At 44.2% G+C, this 26,539-nt stretch overlaps 2 protein-coding genes across 2 annotated transcripts in view; both read right to left on the bottom strand.

The window, feature by feature from the left end:
- Window positions 1–26,539, bottom strand: part of LOC147033690 (NACHT, LRR and PYD domains-containing protein 12-like) — a 1,146,930-nt gene that overhangs the window by 919,187 nt on the left and 201,204 nt on the right. The window lies entirely within an intron of this gene.
- LOC147033691 (NACHT, LRR and PYD domains-containing protein 12-like) overlaps window positions 8,459–26,539 on the bottom strand; it is a 178,380-nt gene continuing 160,299 nt past the window's right edge. Inside the window, exon 13 of the mRNA XM_085871811.1 lies at window positions 8,459–8,568. Coding sequence (XP_085727937.1) covers window positions 8,481–8,568 — 88 coding nt within the window. The 3' untranslated portion in view covers window positions 8,459–8,480. The remainder of the gene's footprint in view (window positions 8,569–26,539) is intronic.

The following is a 26,539-nucleotide window of genomic DNA, read 5'->3' as shown; positions in this document are numbered from 1 at the left end:
AAACAACTAAAAATAGAAAAATTAAATAAAGGAGATTTAACACTATGTTACCTGGTGCTGCTGATGTGTTGCTGTTTGTGGAAGTGTTGAGGGGAAGGAGGTGGAGGAGTTATAGAGGAGGGAGATCATCTGTGTCAGGTGACCTTGACGAAGACAGTAATGTTGAGAGCTCCTCCAGGTTCGAGTCCAGCAACTCCTCTACATCACCCTCGTGCACCTCATCAAATCTGACAGTGTTGGCCATTTTGACGATGTTACGTCGTGCTTTGGACAAATCATTATTCACGTTGAAACCCTTGAAGTCGTGAACACATTGAGGGGAAACTTTCCCCCATACTCCATTCATGGAGGAACGGGTGATTTCCCTCCATGACTCCTCAACATCACAGAGAACATCCCTTGTGGTAAAGACCTTCCAGAATTCCTTTGCAATCATCTGATTATCAGTTGATTTCACCAGGTTTATAAAGGTTATTGGGAGATAACACGCCTTGAATGTATCAATCACTCCCTGGTCCATGGGTTCAATTTGAGATGTCGTGGTTGGGTGGAAGAAACACAATCTACATGTTTGGTCCTGGATGGATGTTGGATGAGTTGGGGCATTATCAAGGAGGATGAAAATTATAAAACTCAAATTCTCCGACTCACAATATTCCTTAAACTCGGTAACAAGATGGGAGATAAAATATTCACAAAACATTTTACTTGTTGTGGTGGATTTACAGCCTTGCGTATTGATATGTAGAGTGTAATAAAGTAGTTCCTGGCCCGCCATTTCCCGTCCCTGTCGTGATTTGGTCGAGCTCCACTTAATCCTGTAACACACGGAATACCTGTTATCCAGCCCTTGGTATTTGAATACCGATGGACAGGCAGACATTTTTAACATATCCCTTCATATCCCTGGGATTTTCTGAATGGTAAACCATGAACGGTTTCAATGTACAATCACCTTCAGCGTCTCCTCCCAACATCAGCGTGAAGCGATCTTTCTCTCCTTTAACCCCCCAGGTGTGATCTTCTCCTCACGAGAAATGTACCTCCCACGTGACGTCCTCTTCCAAAACAGACCCATCTCATCAATGTTGAACATTTGTTTTGGAGAATATCCACCTTCCTCCATCATGGAACCTTCTCGGCGGTCTCGGTGTGGGCAGCAGCATCCTCTCCGGTCATTCTGATGTTGTGGTGGTTGTAACTCTTCCGGAAGTTCCAAAACCACCAACAACTAACGTTAAACGTCTTCACTTCACCTTCCTATCAGCTGAACGATCATCTCTTTCATCCCGTCCGAAAACATCCATTTTTACTTCAACACTGATGACCTTCCTCTGTCTTGTGTTCACACGACCAACCTCGCGACACCACGGACCCTTTCCAGTGATGATCACAAAGGGTTCACTTATTGCAGAGGAACAATTCACACACAAAATGGTGAACACGTGACCAAACGGACGAACCGAACATGGAGGGTTTCCAGGAACTGAGGGACAGGAAGGCGGAAAACGAGCTCGAGGGAGGAAAACTATGTATCCCACATCATCTCTTATAACGATCACGTGTTCATGTTGTTCAGAGTGTAAATTAAATCACAGCATCACTCACACACTCGAATCGTGTAATTACAAACACTCGTGAAGGTAAATTAAAGAGTGGTGTAAATGACAGGCCGCACTACTCCAAAAACGCGCGAACAGAGCACGAGGAAAAGGGAGTTTACAGGAAATTAAACATGGAGTTTATTTATAAACCTGTGATGGGAATTCACTAATCCGTGTTCAGGGAAACAGAACAAGAAGAAGAACAAAAACCTCAATAACAGTTCAGGACTCACTCAAGTTTCTCCAAGTTGTTGATGATCTTCAGGTCCCTCAGGATGGGCCCAGACTTGGTGCTCAGGTCACATCGATATAACCTGTGAAGAGATAAAAACTCCAAGGAGTGAAACAAAGAAACATCAGCAGAAAGTTCTGGATAAACGAGTTCTAGTCGAAGGATCTTTGTTTCAGGTTAAGAGATAATTAAATAACCTGAAAATGAACAGGTTAAAGGTCACGTGACCGATCACAGTACAAACCTCCTTTCTGTGAGACATCGTCCCCTGGATCGTGGAAACAACTTTGGAGAAAATATAAATAAATAAATAAAACATCTCAATGAACAGGTTCGAATCATATTAACGGGGGAGGAAGGGAGGGAGGGTGAAGACTCCGTTCTCCGGCCCGGCATGAAGAGAGTCAGTCGAAGAGGATTCACCAAAATGCAGCTTTATTGAAGGACCACACGCCAGCCAGCGGAGTTGGTGTTGGCAGCTCAACCAACAGTGGAGAGCTCCCAAAACCACACTGAGTTTTACATTCAAAAACTCTCCCTTTTCTACAATCTCTCTCTAATTCCAATCTATTTCTTGTTATACTTTAACCCAAGTTGGTGTGACAAGAGCTCATTTTTCAGGGCCTAACATTCGTCCCTCTCCCACGTACAAAAAGTTTTATCACTGTGGAATGGTTGCAGGACAGACAGAAATCCCTTTTAAGTTCACATTAATCTAAAGAGAAAGACAGACATGGCTTTGTTATCACAGTGAGAGCCCAGCCCTCTCAGAAGTGGAATGTGGGTTGACCAGTCGGGTGCAGCCATGTGCCCATGATGGACTGCCTGGCAGCATTTACAGGAATGCTTTCCTCGGGTCGTTATCACTGAAAGAACACAGCCTGCTTCTTTAGAGGGCCTCGGGTGGATTGACTTGCTGGGACACCGTGTCACTAAAACACAGGGAGTTAAAACCAAAGCATTTACAGAGCATTGTAAAAGTGGGTTCGAATCCCTACATCAAACTCATATATCTGTATTAATTATGGATCGCATGTGACCATACCACAGCACTCCTCACAGGGGGAAATGGGGATGGACCAGGGGGAGGGGGGGAGGAAATGGGGATGGACCACGGGGGGTGGAAATAGGAACGGAATGGGGAGGGGTGGGGAAATGGGGATGGAACGGGGTGGGGGTGGAAATGGGGATGGAACGGAGAGGGGTGGGGGAAATGGGGATGGAATAGGGAGGGGTGGGGAGAAGTGGGGAGGGAATAGGGAGGGGTGGGGGAAATGAGGAGGGAATAGGGAGGAGTGGGGTGAAATGGGGACGGAATCGGGAGGGGTGGGGAGGAAATGAGGAAGGAATGGGGCAGGGTGGGGGAAATGGGGACAGAATGGGGAGGGGTGGGGAAATGGAGACGGAATGGTGTGGCGAGGTTCGTTCTGCTGACTTGGTTTGTTTGTGTGAAGTTTGAATGTTTGTTGAAGAAGCTAATGAGATGGAAAACTGGATAAATTCACTTTCAATCATTGAGGGAGGGAGAGGGAGACACACGGAGAGAGGATTGTCCAGGAACCTAAATCAGTGGTTGATCTCCTTGTTTGATCCAAGACGGAGTTTCAAGACCCTGAGTGGCTGATCAATGATGACAAGTAACGCCTCAGTGTTTACTTTCTCCCCTTGGTTACGTCACAATCGATCATCACATGTTCTCAGTCCAAACAGCGTTTTTGTTACAATAACTATTCTTCAAGAAGGGATATTTTACATGGGGGGTTGTACCCCCAGCATTTCCCCATCCCATCCCTTGGTGTGGGACCCAGGGGTCCATTTTATAAATTCCGTTCACACATTGGTGGAAATTCCTTAAATTATCATAAATACACGAAGGAGACCCGTGAACTCGACATGACCGGGTGTCACGTTCTCGAGGTGCACACTACCAAACTATGACGTAATCTACCTGTTCGGGAACAATTACGTTTTTCGAGACTTTTTTCAATTTACCCCGAAATTAAATAATTCCACTGATAATGATACAAAACGATGATATTTATTCCAAATGGACATAATGATGATACTCCGTGAAATTATGAAACAATACAGTCGACTACTCGTAAGTCGTCACCATCGGGACAGAGAAAAAAGTGACGACTTAGACGTGTGACGACTTACGCGTATGCGAATATTTATGATGGCTGTGGGGTGAAGGATGAAGTCGCGCGTGGACTGGACACGTACGTGTGAGAGGGCGCAACATTCTTGAAGCCGGATATTGTACCAAAAGGGAAACACAATCCTCGGGGCATCGGTGGGGGTTCATTGGTAAGTTGGAAAGTGATCAAGCAAAGATGGAATTCATGAATCACTTTATCAAAAGTAAAGATAATGAACAACTGTGAGACAACTCATATACCATCGGTGATGGTATGGTGACAAATTACATGACACATAGTCATCGTGGTGATGATTACCACTCAATGCATATGTGTAAGTGAGTGTGGTAATGTACAAAACAAGCCAATATAAAACCATGATCGGACTTCAACACTAAGCTCGATCGATCCTTTACTCCTTCGCTAAGTAATCCGTTATGTTTGACTGCCTCAAACTCTTGGGCATCTGGTGCATGAGAAAGGACTCAAACTGGTCATTGTATTCCATGATGTTGTCTGGGCAATCCTCCACCGAAAGACAGTATCGGCGTATCACATCCAGGGCGCTGAATGCCTCCCGAATAGTTGGAGGCGCGTTTGGAATGTATGTCTCCCCTGAGTCCTCGAGATGAACAATGTCCACATCGTCCACGCCACCTGTATCGTCGGAGACGTTCTTCACAGAATCCACAATTTCTGCATTAGTCATTTGTTGGGTGCTGCCTCATTAAGCGTCCACGTTGATGAATTTTTCCAATGAGGGCATCACGTCTGAACCAAAGATTTCACCGAGACTTTCCCAGATGTTGCGGAACTGGTTTCCATGGTCGTCATTGCTCTCCTCATCAACTTCATGGGCGCTGCGATCCATATTGATGAATCCGACCGAACGGAAGCAGTTCGCGATGGTAGCATTGGAGACCTTTCCTCATGCGGTTTTGGCAGCTGTCAGGGCATTCAGCAAATCCCATTTGAATGGGATTCCCTCATCTGCTGCATTTAGGCAACGCGTGGCAAGGATCTGGCAGTAATGAAGTTTCAGGTTTCCGATGACGCCACCATCCATTGGTTGAGTGTGACTGGTAGTATTGGGTGGGAGGAATACAAGTTCTATGTTCTCCAGTTGACATGCAGGGTGAGCGAGGCAGTTGTCAACTACGAACGCAATTTTGCGTTTTTCAAGTGACATACGACAGTTCAGTTTCACCAACCATTGTTCGAACAGGGCAGAAGTCATCCACGCATTTTTATTCGCCGAGTAGGCCACAGGCAGGTGCTTCAAACTTTTGAAGGCTCGGGGATTCTTACTTTTCCCGATTGCGTACAGAGGCAGCTTGTCGGTGCCATCCATGTTCGCTCCAACCAGCAACGTTACACGGATCTTCGCCTGCTTATCACCATGATGGGATTGACCAACGAACCCCAGAGACTTTTCTGGCAGCAGCTGCCAGAAAAGCCCAGTCTCATCGGCATTGTACACGTCCCGAGGTTGATACCTTTCCAGGATGTCTTTCAATTTGCCATCCTTCCAGTCGTGCACCACTGCCAAATCCACGCCGCCTGATTCGCCGCACTACTTGACCTTGCCGATTCCCCACCTCACTTTTAATCTGTCTCTCCAGTACATCGGCAAGGTCTCGGCATCATCATGCCCGAGGTCCGCAGCAAATTTACGTGCCTTCAGCAGCAACATTTCACGGTCCAACCGAATATGTGGCTGAGCCGACATTTGCCGAAACCAGATGATGAGCGCGTCATCGACATCTTCAAAGGTGGCATCATCTTTCACACGTTTCATTTGAAAAAAACATCTCACGTGTTTCACACTTACCATCGGCCTCGCGATCTTCTCCACTTGTCCAAATATCTTGCCCTTATTCTTCAAGATATCATTCAATGTCTGCCGTTTGATGTCGAACTTCTCAGCTATGGCTGTTTTCTTCATCAGTGGGTTTGCCTCACAAAACTTGATATCGTATTTTTCCTGGTAGGTTTTAGTTGTAAGCTTACGCTTCATCGCCATCGTCCTGCCTGCAGTGCGATCAACGTGGTCACTGACTGAGCTGAACGCAGCGCAGTGATAAATAGCCTATCACTGGCGGTGTACAGTGTAAACCAATGAGCGAGCATCACGATTCCATGAAATCGGGCTTCTCACGAGGCAGCAGTTCCATGTGACGAGTTAGGCGTGGTAATTTACTTGAGTTTCCCTTTCGCGGGAATGGACAACATCTGACGACTTAGACGAAGTGACGACTTCAAGGTGACGACTTACAGAGGGATGACCCTTTATTCAAAGGGATTTAACATGAGATAAATTCGGGACTGTTGGATAAATTCGGGACTGCCAACTTAGGCGAAGCGACGAGTGACACGAAGTCTACTGTATTTAAATATCTGATCATTTATTATCATCACAATCACAAATATGAATAAATATTATGAATTACATTTCATTTTCCCAGTCGGGATCCAGTTTAATTATTTATAACTAACCACGTGTGTGTTCAATATGGACGGTTCATACAGGTGAACAATCCTCTATTATTACCGAATACAATAACATCAAACTCTTGTGAAATATCAAAAACAATCAAACATTGGAAACTACAATGTAAAATATCCTCCTACCCCCAAAAACCGCCACCCCTAAACCCCCTACCCACCCTTCAACCCCTTCCCCCCTCCTCATCCCCCCTCCATCCCCTTAGCCTTTTTATTACAAGGAATTAAAAGGAAATTTTTTCACACGAGGAGGCCATTCGGCCCATCATGCCTGCACCACACCAGCACCAGATAACTAAATCCTTTGATTCCCCTTCACTTCATGTGGAGCCTTTTGGCTGCTGCACTGGAACTGATTTCATCGACCTCAGAGGGATGACAGGCTGAGTCAACCCCCCTGGTGTTAATTCCACGGTTCAAGGGCTTGGACTCAGGACCTGAGGATCACAAGCCACCACCTCAAACACCAAGCCACCACCCTAACCACCAAGCCAACACCCAAACCACCAGGCCAACACCATAACCACCAAGCTATCACCCAAACCACCAAGCCAACACCAGGTGTTTTTCATTCCATGGCCACAAAATGTGGAGAAATTCCGACACTACAACTATTATTGTGATAATGATTATTATTATTATATTTGTAATTATTATAATTGTTCTCATGATTTTGATGACCCATAATATATAGTAAGTAATGTTTAGTGTTATTTGGTTTGTATATCCCTGTGTGTGTTTGAAGAGGAAACGAAATCACAGTTTGTCCACGAATTCCCTCCATCATGATGTTTATTTATATCCGTGACTTTCATCTTTATCAGATTCTTCTTCATCAAACATATTGTGGTTATTGTTGTTGAGGCACTCAGTCTGCAACCACACGTAGCACCGCAATTTCCGATGTGTTTTCTACCTGTGCAGCGTGGTGACACACCTTTGTTTGTTTTACATGTACATGGTGATACCTGTGTACAGGTGGATGGTCCAGGTTGTCAAAAAACGATGAAGATGTGGCACAGACATGACGGTCCCTTCATTCGAAGTTTTCTCGTTTTTAGTTCGCGTGTTCGAAGAACAGAGATCTATTGCGATACCCCTGGCGTGAGCGCGAAAATGTTAAAGTTTTTGGTCCAAGTTATTTCCTTTCTAATGTTTTATCTCCCACATTATTTTTACTGACTACAATATACAAATACATATATTGCTTTAAAATTATTTGGATCAGACTTCACTGCAATGCTTTACGAAAAATATTATTAGACTCGTCTTTTAAAAACGATAAATGTATAAACAGGTGAGCATTGGGTGGCTTTGACACCAACTCTGGTTAAAATAAGATCAATCCCCCAAAAATACTCCTATTACACCCCATTACAGCCCCCCTCTCCCATTACACCCCGGAACAACCCCCCACCCTCCCCCCTCTCGGAAGGTGCACCATCGGCACCACGTGGTACGATCACCTGAGTTCCACACCACGGATCCAACGTTGGTGTTTAAATGGTGTAAATGGATCATTCGGGGTTTGGACCCAAACTGATCCACAAACATCACGTTGAGAGTTCAGGTCCAACTTGATGTTTTGTTCTTCTTCTTCACCGTTACAACTTCATCTTCACTTTCACCCTCATTTACCAAGGTCCACAAACATATCGATCACGTGATCTCAGAGAACATTTTTCGTTCCTTTTTACATTTACGAACCTTCACCACAAGAGAATGAAACGGTGAATGTTCAGAATGATTTATGTGAAGCCATTTATCATTCACACGAGTGGTGTTTCAATCATTGTTCCTCATTCTTATGCATTCACCCCAATGGTCCCCGACACAGAACCAGTTGTCCCTTCCATTCCCCTCTCTGAAAACAAGTGAATTACAAAGTTCAACCAAAGTTTCATAATGGAGGTCAAGGTTCACCTGGAGAACGTCAGGGACACAATGAGGGAGTATGATGTCATGATGTTTTTATTTCCCCCCAAATCCCCTTCCCACTCACCCGAGGATTCGTAACCTTGTTTGTGATTTCAGACCCTCCATCAACTCCTCCAATCCCTCATCACCGATGGGATTCTCACTCAACCTGTTGGTAAAGGAGGGAAAGAGAAAAACCCTGAGATTATCATTCTGTTAACAACATGGAGAACCTTGGGAATACTTTCACCATTTCAATAGTTATGTTTATAAATCATATCAACACCAGATAATGATGGGATTATAATCCAGTCCCTCCACAAAAACAATTATATAATGATGGGATTATAATCCAGTCCCTCTCCATAAACAATTATATAATTATGGGATTATAAACCAGTCCCTCTCCATAAACAAATGTATAATTATGGGATAATAACCCAGTTCCTCTACATAAACAATTACATAATTATGGGATTACAACGTAGTCACTCTCCATAAACAATTATATAATTATGTGATTACAACCAGTCCCTCCACATAAACCGTGACATAATTATGAGATTATAACCCAGACCATCCACATAAACCATGACATAATTATGGGATTATAACCCAGTCCCTCTCCATAAACAACTCCATAATTATGGGAGAACAACCCTGTCCCTCCACATAAACCATGACATAATTATGGGATCATAACCCAGTCCCTCTCAAAAAACAATTATATAATTCTAGGATGATAACAAAGTCCCTCTGCATAAACTATTATATAATTGTGGGATTATAACCCAGTCCCTCCATTTCAACAATTATAAGTGTCTGGTTTGTCAACAGACAACGGACACTTCAGACTGGTTTCTCCCCCTCGACCCCCCAGATGTAAAGATAGTTATATCAATTGTCCCGCCATTTATAAAGTGGGAGGCACTGTTCGTGGTCCTGTCTCGGTTTGGTCCTGTCGTGTCCCAGATCAAAATGTCACCTCTGGGCTTTCGGAACGAACAGGTGAATCACATCGTGTCCTTCCCGCGACGTGTTAATTGTACATCCCAGATCGAACGCTGATAAAGTATAAAACGTAGTTTTTTAATTTCGTATCAATAACCACGATGACCAAGACTACTCATCAACGGAAACTTTAAATGATTAACTTCTGGAAACTTCGGATATTTCAACGTTTCTGTCCCAAATCGGTATCAGACATCCTCTCCCGCAAACACTGCTTCACCTCCAACTCCCAACATTGTCATGAACACGACCCCGGTTACTGCGACAGACGATACAATATCAAACTCAAACCCTCCTGATAATATGAACATCTGTGACGGTTTTACGTTCGTTTCCTCATTGAGGAAGAGGAAAACTCCTCAAGATTCATCAACACCTCGTAAAGAGAAGGTGGGAATTATCGAGTCAGAAACACCGGGATCGTTTCTCTCTGACCAGACGATGACGAGCAACCGGTACGAATCCCTCGCACATGAGAATGCAGACTCTCTACCTGCACCTGAGATGTGCCCCCAAAATGCTATGGAGGTAAATTATACTCCATCTCTGGAAAACATTAAAAGCAAAACTGTTCCGTCTCCCTCTCGTGTGAATGAGGACGAACTCCATCGAGACTCCATTAAAAAAAATAAAAGGAAAAAAACAAATCATTCCCTCAGTGCCCCCTCTCCCCCCCTTCTTAACAATGCCCTAATTTACCAAACGATGACCTTAAAACCCCAACAGTGTCCGTGCCAGCTGTTTTACATCACGTGTTTGAACACATCAATAAAACTGAAGAAGAACCTGAAATTATCCAACCTCTCACATATCCCCCCATTCCCCCCACACTACCCGAGGTTCCTCCAATTCCTCTTCCCCCTCGTTCTCCTATTCATATAGAGCAGGCTGACACCAACACACCACAAGTTACTCCACATCCTGACGAACCAGTAATTGAAATTTTCCCGGATTGTGGTTCCGACATGTCTGAAGGGGAATCTCATGAAATTGAGGATTTCCCCACAACAAACGAATCAAACGTATCAACAACCCAAATTTTGTAAATCCTGAACCACACTTTCAGTAAAAGACAAATCGATATCAAGATAGATCATTTTCCTGACCTGCACAGGTTTATCAACACCGAGAGGAACATGATCCACCGGCCGAGCCAGCACCACTTCACTGAACCTCAGTGTACCAGGTTAAAGAAGTTCGTTGTGAAAACAAGATGAACTCAAACAATGATCTTTGGTAGTTTAAATATCAATGGTGGAGCGAGTCAGCCGTGTAAAATTCAAGTGGTTAACCCCACACTACAATGGAAACAAGATGTACTTTTCTTACAAGAGACCCACACTACTCCATCATCCCGTGTAGAATGGAACCCCATGATAAAACCGATCACTTTTTTCAAAGATTCCAATCCCCGTCCTGCTGGGGTTGATTTTCTGTTGAACCCTCTTTTCCATCCATCAGATATTTCCTTTCAGAATATAAACCCAGGACACTTCAGGTCCCACAAGTTTACCACTAATAACATTAATTTTACATTATTGAATGTTTTATACTCCTTCAAAACAGGACGGACCGACAACGCTTCCACACCAGGTTAGGGTCTTATATGAGGGAAATGTGTTTACAAAGGTGTGTTATCATGGCGGGTCATTTTAATTGTACTCTACAACCCAATCTGGACAGGAACGGTGTGGAACCCCATCCCAGACCGGCTAAATTACTAACCAATGTAATAAGATATTTTAGATTCCATGATCTCTGGTGTTAACAAAACCCCATGACCCATCGGTTTACCTGGTGTCAGGTTACAAATATCCAGGTATCCTGAGCTCGGCTTCAACGGATCGATATAAATTCACCCTTTGTCAATCACTCCCACACCACAGGAATTTCCCCATCCGGTTTTTCAGATCACCACTTGATTACTGTGCGTTAACACCCACAGATATCTTTGAATCATCAGCCATTCTGGAACATAAATGTCACCATTTTAGAAACCCCCTCTTTTCGGACCACGTTTAAAGATGTTTGGTCTGTTTTTGTAAATCAATAACATCAGTTTATAAATCAGGGGTTATGCTGGGATCATACCAAGGAACAAGTTAGGAACATTTCCCAAAAATGTTGTTTCTTAAGGCCCGGTCACACCTTGACGTTTTAGACAACGTATGCCGATTTTTTGAATTTTTTTTCTAAAACGCTGGCACACGTTGAATACGTTATGGGTAAGTTTTGATAACATTGAGAGCACGCTGAAAAACACTGCCATACGTCGTTGTACGTTGGCTTTAAACGTTGTACTTTTTGGTTGTTCTCAAATTTTTTCATGCTTGAAATTTCACGACGTATGCCGGCGTATGACTCACACGTTCCGCTACGCTGGCCACAAGTTGTATGCACGGTCTGCGATCGTTGACAGACGTCAACACATGCTACTTGTAAGTTAATCATAAGTTGAGACACGCCGAGGTAATGTTTAGAGTACCCGAAACTTATTTCTAACCTATGATTAACGTGTTGTTGGCACGTTACACGATCGTTGCCACACATCGACAGACGTTACTTTTAAGTTACTCATAGGCTGAAAGACGTCGGTATAATGGATCGTCCTTGCGTCAGCGTCCACGGCCACGGCCAGGACACTTATTTGCAGCATTCTTCAAACTTTTCTTCAGCATGACGAGGATGTTCACACTTCGATGTCTAGCTTGGCTATGATTCCAATTGTCCATCGGCAGCGTCTATTTAAAAGAGTCGAGTTTGAGCGTTTTAACACGTTCAGAAGAAACGCTTCAAATTTCCAAACCCCAGCGTCAAAAACAAACAAACAAAAAAAAAACAAAGGCGAGTGACAGCAATTTAAATTGTTCATTGTAAACAATGAAACTAGCTGAGTGGTACCGTTTAAAAGTCGTTGAGTGTAAAAAAAATCGAATTGTTGAGCGCAAGCGTCCACTTTCAATAGTGGGGTTTGAGCGATTTAGCACGTTCAATAGAAACGATTAAAATTTCCAAACCCCAGCGTCAAAAAACAAAGGCGAGTGACAGCAATTTAAATCGTTCATTGTAAACAATGAAAATAGTTGAGTGGTACCGTTTAAAAGTCGTTGAGTGTAAAAAAAATCCAATTGTTGAGCGCAAGCGTCTACTTTCAATAGTGGAGATACAGCCATTTAAATCGTTGAGTGGCAGCCTATGAACCTACCCGTGGACACGCGGACGCAAGGACGATCCATCATAACCCACACCCTCCCCCTCACACTCACCAACTACTGCCAACATGAACAAACTACGACTAATACTAATACTGATACTGATACTGATACTGCTGACATGGACATCGACTCAAAAAGGAACTCGAAAACACTGTTGGGTTCCCCTTTTATGAGCAGCATTTTTATATACCAATTCCCAAAACCGCTGGGAACACGTCTTTATATGGCAGTTGTAAGCTAGAAACACATTCACTTTTTTTTTTTTTGTCGACCGGAAGACGTCATTGGAATACGTCTACATACGTCGATGTGTGTTGGGACTACGTAAAGAATTGGTTCAAAGCACGTCAAACATAAGTTAGAAATAAGTTTCGCGTAAAAAAGACATTACCGCGACGTGTTTCGACTTATGAGTAGCTTATAAGTAGCGTTTGTGGACGTGTGTAAGCGTCCGCATATCGTGTGTAAAACTTATCCCCGTCGCATGCGGAACATGTGTCATACGCCGAGTATGTCGTAAAATTTTGAACATGTTCAAAATTTCTTGACGTACTCTACTTACTACGACGTATGATAGCGTACTTTAGTGTTCTACTCACGTATACCAAACTTACTCATACTGTATTTGATGTGCCCCCAACGTTTTAGACACATTTTTCTTAGGTCGGCATACGCTGGCAAGATCGCCAAGGTGTGACCGCGATGTTGTCACTTCCATTTCTACGGCAGTTATGATTCGAATCGTTGTGCGTCAGCCTTTTAATAGGCTACGTCACGACATCATCGGCGATGCGTGCAACGCGCTATGCCGAAGTTAGACTATCGTTGGGCATCGGTTGTGTAGGCCAACAACAGGTTCAGTATTCGTTGGTATAAGTTATCTATAACACAACGAAACGTTCTGTGCCCATTACTAATATGTTATGCATACGACCAACTCGTTATGAATACGTCCGAATCTTAAAAAAAAAACATCAAAAGTTCAACGTCAGCCAGCGTTTTACATACATTTTAATACGTTGCCATCGCTGGCTAAAACGTCAAGGTGTGACCGGGCCTTTAGCAACACAAGAAGAACGTAGAACAAAGTTCATTTTGAAAAAGGAAATTCTGCAGATCCAAAGAAAACGGAAAAATTATCCCTCCCCCCCTCCCACCCCAACAAATACTGAGACTGAAGGAGAAGAAGGAATTCCTTAACACAAACCTGATTGAGAACCAAACCCAAGGAGCATTAACAACATTGTACTTTAAACATCTCAACCTTCTGGACACACCAACCCGGTTTTTCTTCCATTTTGAGTCGAAGGTTCTTTACCCTCAAATTACCATCCAAAAACACACTGACACCTCTGTCATCACTCACCTTGAAGGAATCAAGAGGGAAGATAATTTTTTTCTCTAACCTGTTTTCAGACAACTGAGGTTGATTTAAATGGTGTCTCCCATTTGTTTGATGGTATTTCCACCTTAACCCCAGAATAAAGGCAGAGCCTGGAGAAACCACACTCTTGAGGAACTCTCCATCACGCTAAAGAGCCTTGGCAAAGGAAAATCATCTCTGGCATTGACGGATTGCCAGCAGAATTTTTTGAATCTTTCTGGGTCCTCAGTGGCACCAAACTGCTCTCGGTGTTCCAGAAGAATCTTAAAAAGAATGAACTCCCATTGATCTGCAGGTGGGCAGTAGTTACCTTTCTTCCCAAGAAAGATGATCCTTTGTTCATTTCACAGTGGAGACCGGTGTCGTGACTGTGCACGGACTATAAGATCTTTTCCAAGGATATTGCTTCACGCTTTTCCCCCTTCCTAAAGGCCCTGTCACACCTTGACGTTTTAGCCAGCGATGGCAAAGTATTAAAATGTATGTAAAACGCTGGCTTACGTTGAACTTTTGATGTTTTTTTTTAAAGATTCGGACATATTCATAGCGACTTGGTCTTATGTATAACGCATTGGTAATGGACACAGAACGTTTCGTTGTGTTATAGATAACTTATACCAACGAATGCTGAACCTGTTGTCGGCCTACACAACCTATGCCCAACGATAGTCTAACTTTGGCATAGCGCGTTGCACGCATCGCCGACGATGTCGTGACGTAGCCTATTAAAAGGCTGCGCACAACGATTTGAGTCATAACTGCCGTAGAAATGGAAGTGACAACATCGCGGTCACACCTTGGCGATCTTGCCAGCGTATGCTGACCTCAGAAAAATGTGTCTAAAACGTTGGGGCACGTCAAATACGGTATGAGTAAGTTTGGTATACGTGAGTAGAATGCTAAAGTACGCTATCATACGTCGTAGTAAGTAGAGTACGTCAAGAAATTTTAAACATGTTCAAAATTTTACGACGTACTCGGCGTATGACACACGTTCCGCATGCGATGGGGATAAGTTTTACACACGATATGTGGATGCTTACACACGTCCACAAAGGCTACTTATAAGCTACTCATGAGTCGAATCACGTCGCGGTAATGTCTTTTTTATGCGAAACTTATTTCTAACTTATGTTTGACGTGCTTTGAACCAATTCTTTACGTAGTCCCAACACACATCGACGTATGTAGACGTATTCCAACGACGTCTTCCGGTCGACAAAAAAAAATGAATGTATGTGTTTCTAGCTTACAACTGCCATATAAAGACGTGTTCCCAGCGGTTTTGGGAATTGGTATATAAAATGCTGCTCATAAAAGGGGAACCGAACAGTGTTTTCGAGTCCTTTTTGAGTCGATGTCCATGTCAGCAGTAACAGTATCAGTATCAGTACAGTATCAGTATTAGTATTAGTAGTAGTTTGTTCATGTTGGCAGTAGTAGGTGAGTGTGAGGGGAGGGTGTGGGTTATGATGGATCGTCCTTGCGTCCGCGTGTCCACGGGTAGGAGACATCTTTTCACCATTGTTCGAAGTTCTTCGCGGCTAATTTTTTATGGGGCTTTTTCAACAATGAGCTATAGCTTGTTTTTACGATTCAGGTCTATTGATAACGGGTTGGACAAATGCACAATGAACTATTAATGTGCATAGAGCGCTTTGATTACTTATAGATACGATATACCAACGAATAATTATCGTGAAGCCGGCGTTCACAAACTATGCCCAACGATAGCCTAACTTATCCATATCATGCGGCAGTTTATCTTTGCCGGTGACGTAGGGTTTGCTATTCATAGGCTGCCACTCAACGATTTAAATGGCTGCATCTCCACTATTGAAAGTAGACGCTTGCGCTCAACAATTGGATTTTTTTACACTCAACGACTTTTAAACGGTACCACTCAGCTATTTTCATTGTTTACAATGAACGATTTAAATTGCTGTCACTCGCCTTTGTTTTTTGACGCTGGGGTTTTGAAATTTGAAGCGTTTCTTCTGAACGTGTTAAAACGCTCAAACTCGACTATTTTAAATAGACGCTGCCGATGGACAATTGGAATCATAGCCAAGCTCGACATCGAAGTGTGAACATCCTCGTCATGCCGAAGAAAAGTTTGAAGAATGCTGCAAATAAGTGTCCTGGCCGTGGCCGTGGACGCTGACGCAAGGACGATCCATTATACCGACGTCTTTCAGCCTCTGAGTAACTTAAAAGTAACGTCTGTCGATGTGTGGCAACGATCGCGTAACGTGCCAACAACACGTTAATCATCGGTTAGAAATAAGTTTCGGGAACGCTAAACATTACCTTGGCGTGTCTCAACTTATGATTAACTTACAAGTAGCATGTGTTGATGTCTGTCAACGATCGCAGACCGTGCATACAACTTGTGGCCAGCGTAGCGGAACGTGTGAGTCATACGCCGGCATACATCGTGAAATTTCAAGCATGAAAAAATTTGAGGACAACCAAAAAGTGCAACATTTAAAGCCAGCGTACAACGACGTATGGCAGTGTTTTTCAGCGTGCTCTCAATGTTATCAAAACTTACCCATTACGTATTCAACGTGTGCCAGCGTTTTAGAAAAAAAATTCAAAAATCGGCATACGTTGGCTAAAACGTCAAGGTGTGACCGGGCCTTAAAGGACATTATAAACATGGATAAAACCTATTGTGTTCCTGGTTATCGTATCCGTTACAACGTTTCTGTTATCCGTGATTTGATTGATGTTTGTGACATTTCTCATGAAGGTGTTCGCCTCGTTTTCCTTGACCAGAAGAAGGGTTTTGATGATGTTTCTCATGAACACTTGTCAGAAGTTTAAAACGATTTGGTTTTGGATCTTTTATTTTGTCATGTGACTATTTATGTTATTCTTATATATTTGCTCTACTTAATATTAACAATGAACTTGCGTCCTTTTTTGTGCTGAAAGAGGTGTAAGACAGGGCTGTCCACTTTCAGGTGCCTTATATGCCCTATCCCTTGAACCCCTCTTAAACACGCTGTGTAAGTCTCTGTCTGGTTTCACTCTGTCTGGTCTCTTGTGCCCCTTCATGACATGAAACCAATTTCCATTTCATGTACATTAACACTCTCTCTTATTAATGTATCCATGACTCTCTCGACCACTTTCATTTTATGGTCCAGCAAATTCCGACCCCAATAGTTTCTCTCAACTAAGACATCACATTTCCCTTCAAAAATATCCACCTTCACACTGTTCAACCAATCATCTGGGACAGATATCTCCCTCATAATTACATTTATCAATTTAGTAATTAAATTCATTCCAATATCACCAGATGCCTTCAGCATCTCTGCACCAATACCAATGCTGCTCGCCCCTTCACCATTCTTCATTTCATTGATGGCTTTCTTCACTCATTCATTCTTTATCTCAGGTGGTGGGCCCTGCACCGGCTCGACTGCCTCCAGAATATCCGTGTTCCATGGGCACTCTTCATTTAGCAGGTTCTCATCGTAACTCCTCCAAGCATTTCTAATCTCCCCATAAAACAAAACAAGAGAATCATGGATAAAGAATGATTTGTATGGAACAGATGATGGAAGCAACGATTTGTATGGAAGCAACGTTGAGAGGACTTTGTGAAAGCCAGATAAAACTTGAATTTCGCTCTTGTACTCTTTCTCGATCACTTGATCATTTTAAGACATCGTGGTGTACAAATTATGACTTTTGTGAAATATCTGATGGACGTTTGGTGCTCAATCTTTAAACTTCTAATAATATACTTTGTGATGACTTTGGTAATTTAACCTCTTGTTGTTGATGTTTTCTTCTTGAATATCATGGTTTATAACTGGTTTCCTTTTATCCTGATTGGATTGTTAAAAAAAAACTACTTTCTTTTATAATATTGTAATAACAGGACATAAAAGTCAAGTGTCTGTCTCTCTGTCTCTCTGTCTCTCTGTCTCTCTGTCTCTCTCTCTCTCTCTCTCTCTCTCTCTCTCTCTCTCTCTCTCTCTCTCTCTCTCTCTCTCTCTCTCTCTCTCTCTCTCTCTCTCTCTCTCTCTCTCTCTCTCTCTCTCTCTCTCTCTCTCTCTCTCTCTCTCCCTCTCTGTCTTTCTCTCTCTCTCTCTCCCTCCCCCTCTCGCCCCCACCCCACACCTGGTGGTCTTTCGTTGGTTGGGTGTGGTGTCATGTTCGATTGCTGCAGCTGCTATGTCCGGTGGTGAGTTGTACTGTGGTGAGTGTGGTTTTCTCCTTCCTGCATCCCATCTCCCATCCAGTCTTTCCTTCTCCTCCTTCTATCCTGCTGTGTTTGTTTTCCTTTTTTCTGTCTCGTTGTGGTTTCTTCACCATCTGTCCTTGAGAGAGAGAAAGAGTTTGAGTGAGCTGACTTGGTTGTGACCCACCCAGTGTTGATGAGGCTTCATTAACGTTTTGTTTCATTATTAATTTATTTTGTTTCGCTTAGTTTTGACCTTCTTGCCTGATCTGAGCAAAGAGGTGTAAGTTAAATCGCCGTTATGGTGAATACACGTCATCGGTATGATGTGTTTGATAATTTAATGCAGAAACACGTGTTCGTGTGTGTTCCACCAGAAGGAATCCTCACTGAGTTCGTCGTCCTTGCAGTCGGGAATATAATCGGGTTTGAACATGTTCACGCAGAGTCGCGAATGAATCAGAAAGTTGTTGTGTTCGTGTCTCATGAAAAATCTGTTCACCATGTTGTGAGTGAGGGGTTAACCACCGATAAAGGTGTTTTTATGTTACCTTCCCCCATGGATACTCCTGCAGTTAAAATCGTTGTGTCTAATGCTCCACCATTCTACCCGAATGACGTATTATTGTCTTTCCTGTGTCGTGATGGAACAGTTGTCTCGAGAATGTCAATGATCCCCCTAAAGGCCCGGTCACACCTTGACGTTTTAGCCAACGTATGCCGATTTTTGAATTTTTTTTCTAAAACGCTGGCACACGTTGAATACGTTATGGGTAAGTTTTGATAACATTGAGAGCACGCTGGCATACGTCGTAGTACGTTGCCATACGTCGTTGTACGTTGGCTTTAAACGTTGTACTTTTCGGTTGTCCTCAAATTTTTTAATGCTTGAAATTTCACGACGTATGCTGGCGTATGACTCACACGTTCCGCTACGCTGGCCACAAGTTGTAGGCACGGTCTGCGATCGTTGACAGACGTCAACACATGCTACTTGTAAGTTAATCATAAGTTGAGACACGCCGAGGTAATGTTTAGAGTACCCGAAACTTATTTCCTACCTATGATTAACGTGTTGTTGGCACGTTACGCGATCGTTGCCACACGTCGACAGACGTTACTTTTAAGTTACTCATAGGCTGAAAGACGTCGGTATAATGGATCGTCCTTGCGTCAGCGTCCACGGCCACGGCCAGGACACTTATTTGCAGCATTCTTCAAACTTTTCTTCGGCATGACGAGGATGTTCACACTTCGATGTCTAGCTTGGCTATGATTCCAATTGTCCATCGGCAGCGTCTATTTAAAATAGTCGAGTTTGAGCGTTTTAACACGTTCAGAAGAAACGCTTCAAATTTCCAAACCCCAGCGTCAAAAAAAACAACAAAAAAAAAAAAACAAAGGCGAGTGACAGCAATTTAAATCGTTCATTGTAAACAATGAAACTAGCTGAGTGGTACCGTTTAAAAGTCGTTGAGTGTAAAAAAAATCCAATTGTTGAGCGCAAGCGTCTACTTTCAATAGTGGAGATGCAGCCATTTAAATCGTTGAGTGGCAGCCTATGAACCTACCCGTGGACACGCGGACGCAAGGACGATCCATCATAACCCACACCCTCCCCCTCACACTCACCGAGTACTGCCAACATGAACAAACTACGACTAATACTAATACTAATACTAATACTAATACTGATATTGATACTGATACTGATACTGATGACATGGACATCGACTCAAAAAGGACTCGAAAACACTGTTGGGTTCCCCTTTTATGAGCAGCATTTTTATATACCAATTCCCAAAACCGCTGGGAACACGTCTTTATATGGCAGTTGTAAGCTTGAAACACGTTAATTTATTTATTTTTGTCGACCGGAAGACGTCATTGGAATACGTCTACATACGTCGATGTGTGTTGGGACTACATAAAGAATTGGTTCAAAGCACGTCAAACATAAGTTAGAAATAAGTTTCGCGTAAAAAAGACATTACCGCGACGTGTTTCGACTTATGAGTAGCTTATAAGTAGCCTTTGTGGACGTGTGTAAGCATCCACATATCGTGTGTAAAACTTATCCTCATCGCATGCGAACGTGTGTCATACGCCGAGTACGTCGTAAAATTTTGAACATGTTCAAAATTTCTTGACGTACTCTACTTACTACGACTTATGATAGCGTATTTAGCGTTCTACTCGCGCATACCAAACTTACCCATACCGTATTCGACGTGCCCCAACGTTTTAGACACACTTTTTGTTACGTCGGCATACGCTGGCAAGATCGCCAAGGTGTGACCGCGATTTTGACCCTTCCATTTCTACGGCAGTTATGATTCGAATCGTTGTGCGTCAGCCTTTCAATAGGCTACGTCATGACATCGTCGGCGATGCATGCAACGCGCTATGCCTGAGTTAGACTATCGTTGGGCATCGGTTGTGTAGGCCGACAACAGGTTCAGCATTCGTTGGTATAAGTTATCTATAACACAACGAAACGTTCTGTGTCCGTTACCAATGCGTTATACATAAGACCAAGTCGCTATGAATACGTCCGAATCTTTAAAAAAAAACATCAAAAGTTCAACGTAAGCCAGCGTTTTACATACATTTTTACACGTTGCCATCGCTGGCTAAAACGTCAAGGTGTGAGCGGGCCTTAAGGAGCAGTCACAAGAGGATAAAACACGTAATGAGTTTCCATCGACAGGTGTACAGGAACTTCCCGATGGTGGTGACGACACGGGGTTGAACATTTCGTTCAAGGTAAATCTCAATGATCACCAGTATCAAATGTCTGCCTCGTCGGCCTCGTTAACGTGCTTTCTCTGTGGAACCTTTGGTCATGTGAAACGTTTCACCCCTCAAGTTTGGTGTTTAAAGTGTGGTGAAAATGGTCATGTAGATGTGGATTGTAAAAAGGATATAAATACCACAAACCACATTGAAAAGACTGAAGTGAATCCCGTTGGTTTAACTGTTCCTGCTGTTCCCGCTTGCAGTGAGACGAATGATAACAATACCCTGGTGTAAAGACTTCAAGCTACCCCCCTTTCAAGTTACCTCCTGGTAATCTGAAATCGATTTCAAGTTACCCCCGGGGGTAGCCTGAACCCGATTTCATATTACCCTCCTCCCTGATTTAGCTGAAGTGATAAATTATTATACCCACAACTCATGATACGTTTATTGAATAGAACACGTCAAACATACAAGATTGAAAGCTCGTCTCAAAGTCTGGAAACATAAAAAATGTAACAAAAATGTTAATTGTATTAAAACCACAGCTCCGTCTCAAAGAGCGATTGCTATTATTTCCCTTGTCCGGACGATACAAATATACCAGCTACAGGCGGCTTGTCAGATGGAAATATAGATATCTGGGCAAGGAGTTGTGTGGTGGCCTGAGTTTTGTGGCTTCAGATATCCCCACCTTCCACAAGTGGTCATGTGTAAGCTGTTTTCATTGCCTTTCTTATACATTGATTTTATTGCGTTGTTACCATAATTGTAAATATAGTCTGAGTTGGTTAAAAAGATATACCAGTATGTCTATTTGTATCAACTATATCGAAGAAGGATATCATAAAAATACGGCAAAAACTATAAATATGAGAAATATTGATTTCAATTAATAACAATATTAAAATAAAATCATTCTTAATGAAATCAAAATTCATTGCAAACTCTTTGAAGACTTTCATGTGGTCAATGGTTTTTCTCTAATTAGTTTTGAATGTCAATTAAAACACTATTTTTTGTAAATAACAAGCTCAAATGAGCTAAGATCCTCGTCCTCTTAATGATGACGTTATAAAACGAATATGACGTCATAGTGATGTATCAGGTTTGCGATAAATTATCTGTGCTAATGCCCGGCTTGATTCCTACAAACAAAATTCAAACAGCTTGCCTAGTTTCGGAGATAATGGTATAGGCGATTTCCATTAGCGGCGATATGACGTCAACTTTTTTTCATAGGAAGAATTTCCAAAATCGGAGATGGTTACTGCCTGCACGTGGGCTTTCTGGATATACATGGCACGTTTCACGAAGATCTGATGAAAACTCTGAGTTGTGAAACAAAAAATGTCAAAAAATAGGAATGACGTCATAAAAATTGATATGACGTCATAGTGACGGATCATATGTGCGGTAATTAATCTCTGCTAATGCCTTGGTCGATTCCCGCAAACAGAATTCAAAAAGCTTGCCGAGTTTCGGAGATAATTTTTGAGGCGATTTCCATTAGCGGAGATATTTTGACGTCATAACTTTTTTTCCAGGAGGAATTTTAAAATCGGAGATGGTTACTGTCTGCGCAGGGAATTTTTACATGTGTATGCCAAGTTTCAGGAAATTTCAATGAAAAGTGAAGGGTCTGAAACAAAAAAGTCCACAAGAAGAAGATGAAGAACAATAACGTGAGTCAGACTTGGAGATCCTCCACGAGGATCTAAAAATACATAAATAAATGTTTTTAGGGGAGTAATCTGAAATCGTAGGGGGTAGGATGAAGGAGGGGGTAGGATGAAGGAGGGGGTAGGATGGAGGAGGGGTAGGATGGAGGAGGGGTAGGATGAAGGAGGGGTAAGATGAAGGAGGGGGTAGGATGGAGGAGGGGTAGGATGAAGGAGAGGGTAGGATGAAGGAGGGGTAGGATGAAGGAGGAGGTAGGATGAAGGAGGGGGTAAGATGAAGGAGGGGTAGGATGAAGGAGGGGTAGGATGAAGGAGGAGGTAGGATGAAGGAGGAGGTCGGATGAAGGAGGGGTAGGATGAAGGAGGGGTAAGATGAACGAGGGGGTCGGATGAAGGAGGGGTAGGATGAAGGAGGGGGTAAGATGAAGGAGGGGGTAGGATGAAGGAGGGGGTAGGATTAAGGAGGGGTGGATGAAGGAGGGGTAGGATGAAGGAGGGGGTAGGATGAAGGAGGGGTAGGATGAAGGAGGGGTAGGATGAAGGAGGGGGTCGGATGAAGGAAGGGGTAGGATGAAGGAGGGGTCGGATGAAGGAGGGGTCGGATGAAGGAGGGGGTAGGATGAAGGAGGGGGTAGGATGAAGGAGGGGGTCGGATGAAGGAGGGGGTAAGATGAAGGAGGGGGTAAGATGAAGGAGGGGGTAGGATGAAGGAGGGGGTAGGATGAAGGAGGAGGTAGGATGAAGGAGGGGTAAGATGAAGGAGGGGGTAGGATGAAGGAGGGGGTAGGATGAAGGAGGAGGTAGGATGAAGGAGGGGTAAGATGAAGGAGGGGGTAGGATGAAGGAGGGGTAGGATGAAGGAGGAGGTAGGATGAAGGAGGGGGTAGGATGAAGGAGGGGGTAGGATGAAGGAGGGGGTCGGATGAAGGAGGGGGTAAGTTGAAGGAGGGGTAGGATGAAGGAGGGGGTAGGATGAAGGAGGGGGTCGGATGAAGGAGGGGGTAAGATGAAGGAGGGGGTAGGATGAAGGAGGGGGTAGGATGAAGGAGGAGGTAGGATGAAGGAGGGGGTAAGATGAAGGAGGGGTAGGATGAAGGAGGGGGTAGGATGAAGGAGGAGGTAGGATGAAGGAGGAGGTCGGATGAAGGAGGGGTAGGATGAAGGAGGGGGTAAGATGAAGGAGGGGGTCGGATGAAGGAGGGGGTAGGATGAAGGAGGGGGTAGGATTAAGGAGGGGGTCGGATGAAGGAGGGGGTAGGATGAAGGAGGGGTAGGATGAAGGAGGGGGTCGGATGAAGGAGGGGGTCGGATGAAGGAGGGGGTTGGATGAAGGAGGGGGTAGGATGAAGGAGGAGGAAGGATGAAGGAGGAGGTCGGATGAAGGAGGGGTAGGATGAAGGAGGGGGTAAGATGAAGGAGGGGGTCGGATGAAGGAGGGGTAGGATGAAGGAGGGGGTAAGATGAAGGAGGGGGTAGGATGAAGGAGGGGTAGGATTAAGGAGGGGGTCGGATGAAGGAGGGGTAGGATGAAGGAGGGGGTAGGATGAAGGAGGGGGTCGGATGAAGGAGGGGGTAGGATGAAGGAGGGGGTAGGATGAAGGAGGGGTAGGATGAAGGAGGGGTCGGATGAAGGAGGGGGTAGGATGAAGGAGGGGGTAGGATGAAGGAGGAGGTAGGATGAAGGAGGGGGTAAGATGAAGGAGGGGGTAGGATGAAGGAGGGGTAGGATGAAGGAGGAGGTAGGATGAAGGAGGAGGTCGGATGAAGGAGGGGTAGGATGAAGGAGGGGTAAGATGAACGAGGGGGTCGGATGAAGGAGGGGTAGGATGAAGGAGGGGGTAAGATGAAGGAGGGGTAGGATGAAGGAGGGGGTAGGATTAAGGAGGGGGTCGGATGAAGGAGGGGGTAGGATGAAGGAGGGGGTAGGATGAAGGAGTGGTAGGATGAAGGAGGGGTCGGATGAAGGAGGGGGTCGGATGAAGGAGGGGGTCGGATGAAGGAGGGGTAGGATGAAGGAGGGGTAGGATGAAGGAGGGGGTCGGATGAAGGAGGGGTAAGATGAAGGAGGGGGTAGGATGAAGGAGGGGTAGGATGAAGGAGGAGGTAGGATGAAGGAGGGGGTAAGATGAAGGAGGGGTAGGATGAAGGAGGGGGTAGGATGAAGGAGGAGGTAGGATGAAGGAGGGGGTAAGATGAAGGAGGGGTAGGATGAAGGAGGGGTAGGATGAAGGAGGAGGTAGGATGAAGGAGGGGGTAGGATGAAGGAGGGGGTAGGATGAAGGAGGGGGTCGGATGAAGGAGGGGGTAAGATGAAGGAGGGGGTAGGATGAAGGACGGGGTCGGATGAAGGAGGGGGTCAGATGAAGGAGGGGGTAAGATGAAGGAGGGGGTCGGATGAAGGAGGGGGTAGGATGAAGGAGGAGGTAGGATGAAGGAGGGGTAAGATGAAGGAGGGGGTAGGATGAAGGAGGGGGTAGGATGAAGGAGGAGGTAGGATGAAGGAGGAGGTCGGATGAAGGAGGGGTAGGATGAAGGAGGGGTAAGATGAAGGAGGGGGTCGGATGAAGGAGGGGGTAGGATGAAGGAGGGGGTAGGATTAAGGAGGGGGTAGGATGAAGGAGGGGGTAGGATGAAGGAGGGGTCGGATGAAGGAGGGGGTAGGATGAAGGAGGGGGTAAGATGAAGGAGGGGGTAGGATGAAGGAGGTAGGATGAAGGAGGAGGTCGGATGAAGGAGGGGTAGGATGAAGGAGGGGTAAGATGAAGGAGGGGGTCGGATGAAGGAGGGGTAGGATGAAGGAGGGGGTCGGATGAAGGAGGGGGTCGGATGAAGGAGGGGTAGGATTAAGGAGGGGGTCGGATGAAGGAGGGGGTAGGATGAAGGAGGGGGTCGGATGAAGGAGGGGGTCGGATGAAGGAGGGGGTAAGATGAAGGAGGGGGTCGGATGAAGGAGGGGGTAGTTTGAAATCGCTACCCCGGTACTCGGTGTGGAGAACGATAGTATTTCACTTCCCGTTACGGAAAATGAGGTAAATCCAAACTTGTCGATTCCTGCTGATTCGTCATGTTGTGAAGTAATGATTGAGGATCCTATTATTACTTCAAATAAACGGAGAGTATCAGCTGTTAGTGTTTCTCTCGGTAGTGTGAAGAAGGTGGTATTGGAGAAGGACAGTGTCGCTGATAATACACCCCAATGTGTTCCTCATGTTTCCACCTGTATTGGGAAAAAAGATCGTGAAGTCGGTCCTGGAGTTGAGGAAAATACATCACAAAGTTTGCAGATTATTTCTGAGAATATAAATTGTTGTTTGGGTGAAATAGTTAGTGATGTTTAGGAAAGTGTTAAACCCCCAAATGAACTGTTACCATCACTAATTTCTGTGAACGATCAGACAGTGTTTAACACGTCCCTCTTCAGTGCCCCCTTCACCGATGCAAATTTGAAATATTACTCCGGGATCTCCAATTGAATCGACAGATAAGGCTCCACAAGAGTGTGAAACCAACATTTCAACTCCCACTGAGCATCACGACCTCCATGGAAATGATGGAAACACACAAGAGAAAGTTAAATTCTGTTTTCACTTTTCATCGTCACTAAGGGTGATTAACACTCGGTTACATCAAGTTTTGTGAAAACTGAATGTTTATATCCTCGGTCTGTGTGGAATGGATTGAAGCGAGGGGAACCTTCCATGGCCTTCCATCCGTTTCCATGACATATAACAAGGATGTCTTAAGTTCTAGTTGATTTCTGTTTTCACTTTTGGGACCTTCTGGTGGATCTACACGTTTAATGAAGATAATTTTCGTGCAAATCCGCTCAGAAACAAAATTTTCATGAGGAAAATATATTAAATTCAAATAACCGTGACACTCTGGAAGGGACACCACATGCTTTCGGT

The sequence above is a fragment of the Eptatretus burgeri genome, chromosome 2, assembly GCF_056783735.1.
Source record: "Eptatretus burgeri isolate ZD-2024b chromosome 2, Ebu_testis_v1, whole genome shotgun sequence".
Lineage (NCBI taxonomy): Eukaryota > Metazoa > Chordata > Myxini > Myxiniformes > Myxinidae > Eptatretus > Eptatretus burgeri.
Note: the sequence above shows the minus strand (reverse complement) of the source record. Positions and strands in the feature narration are given on the sequence as shown.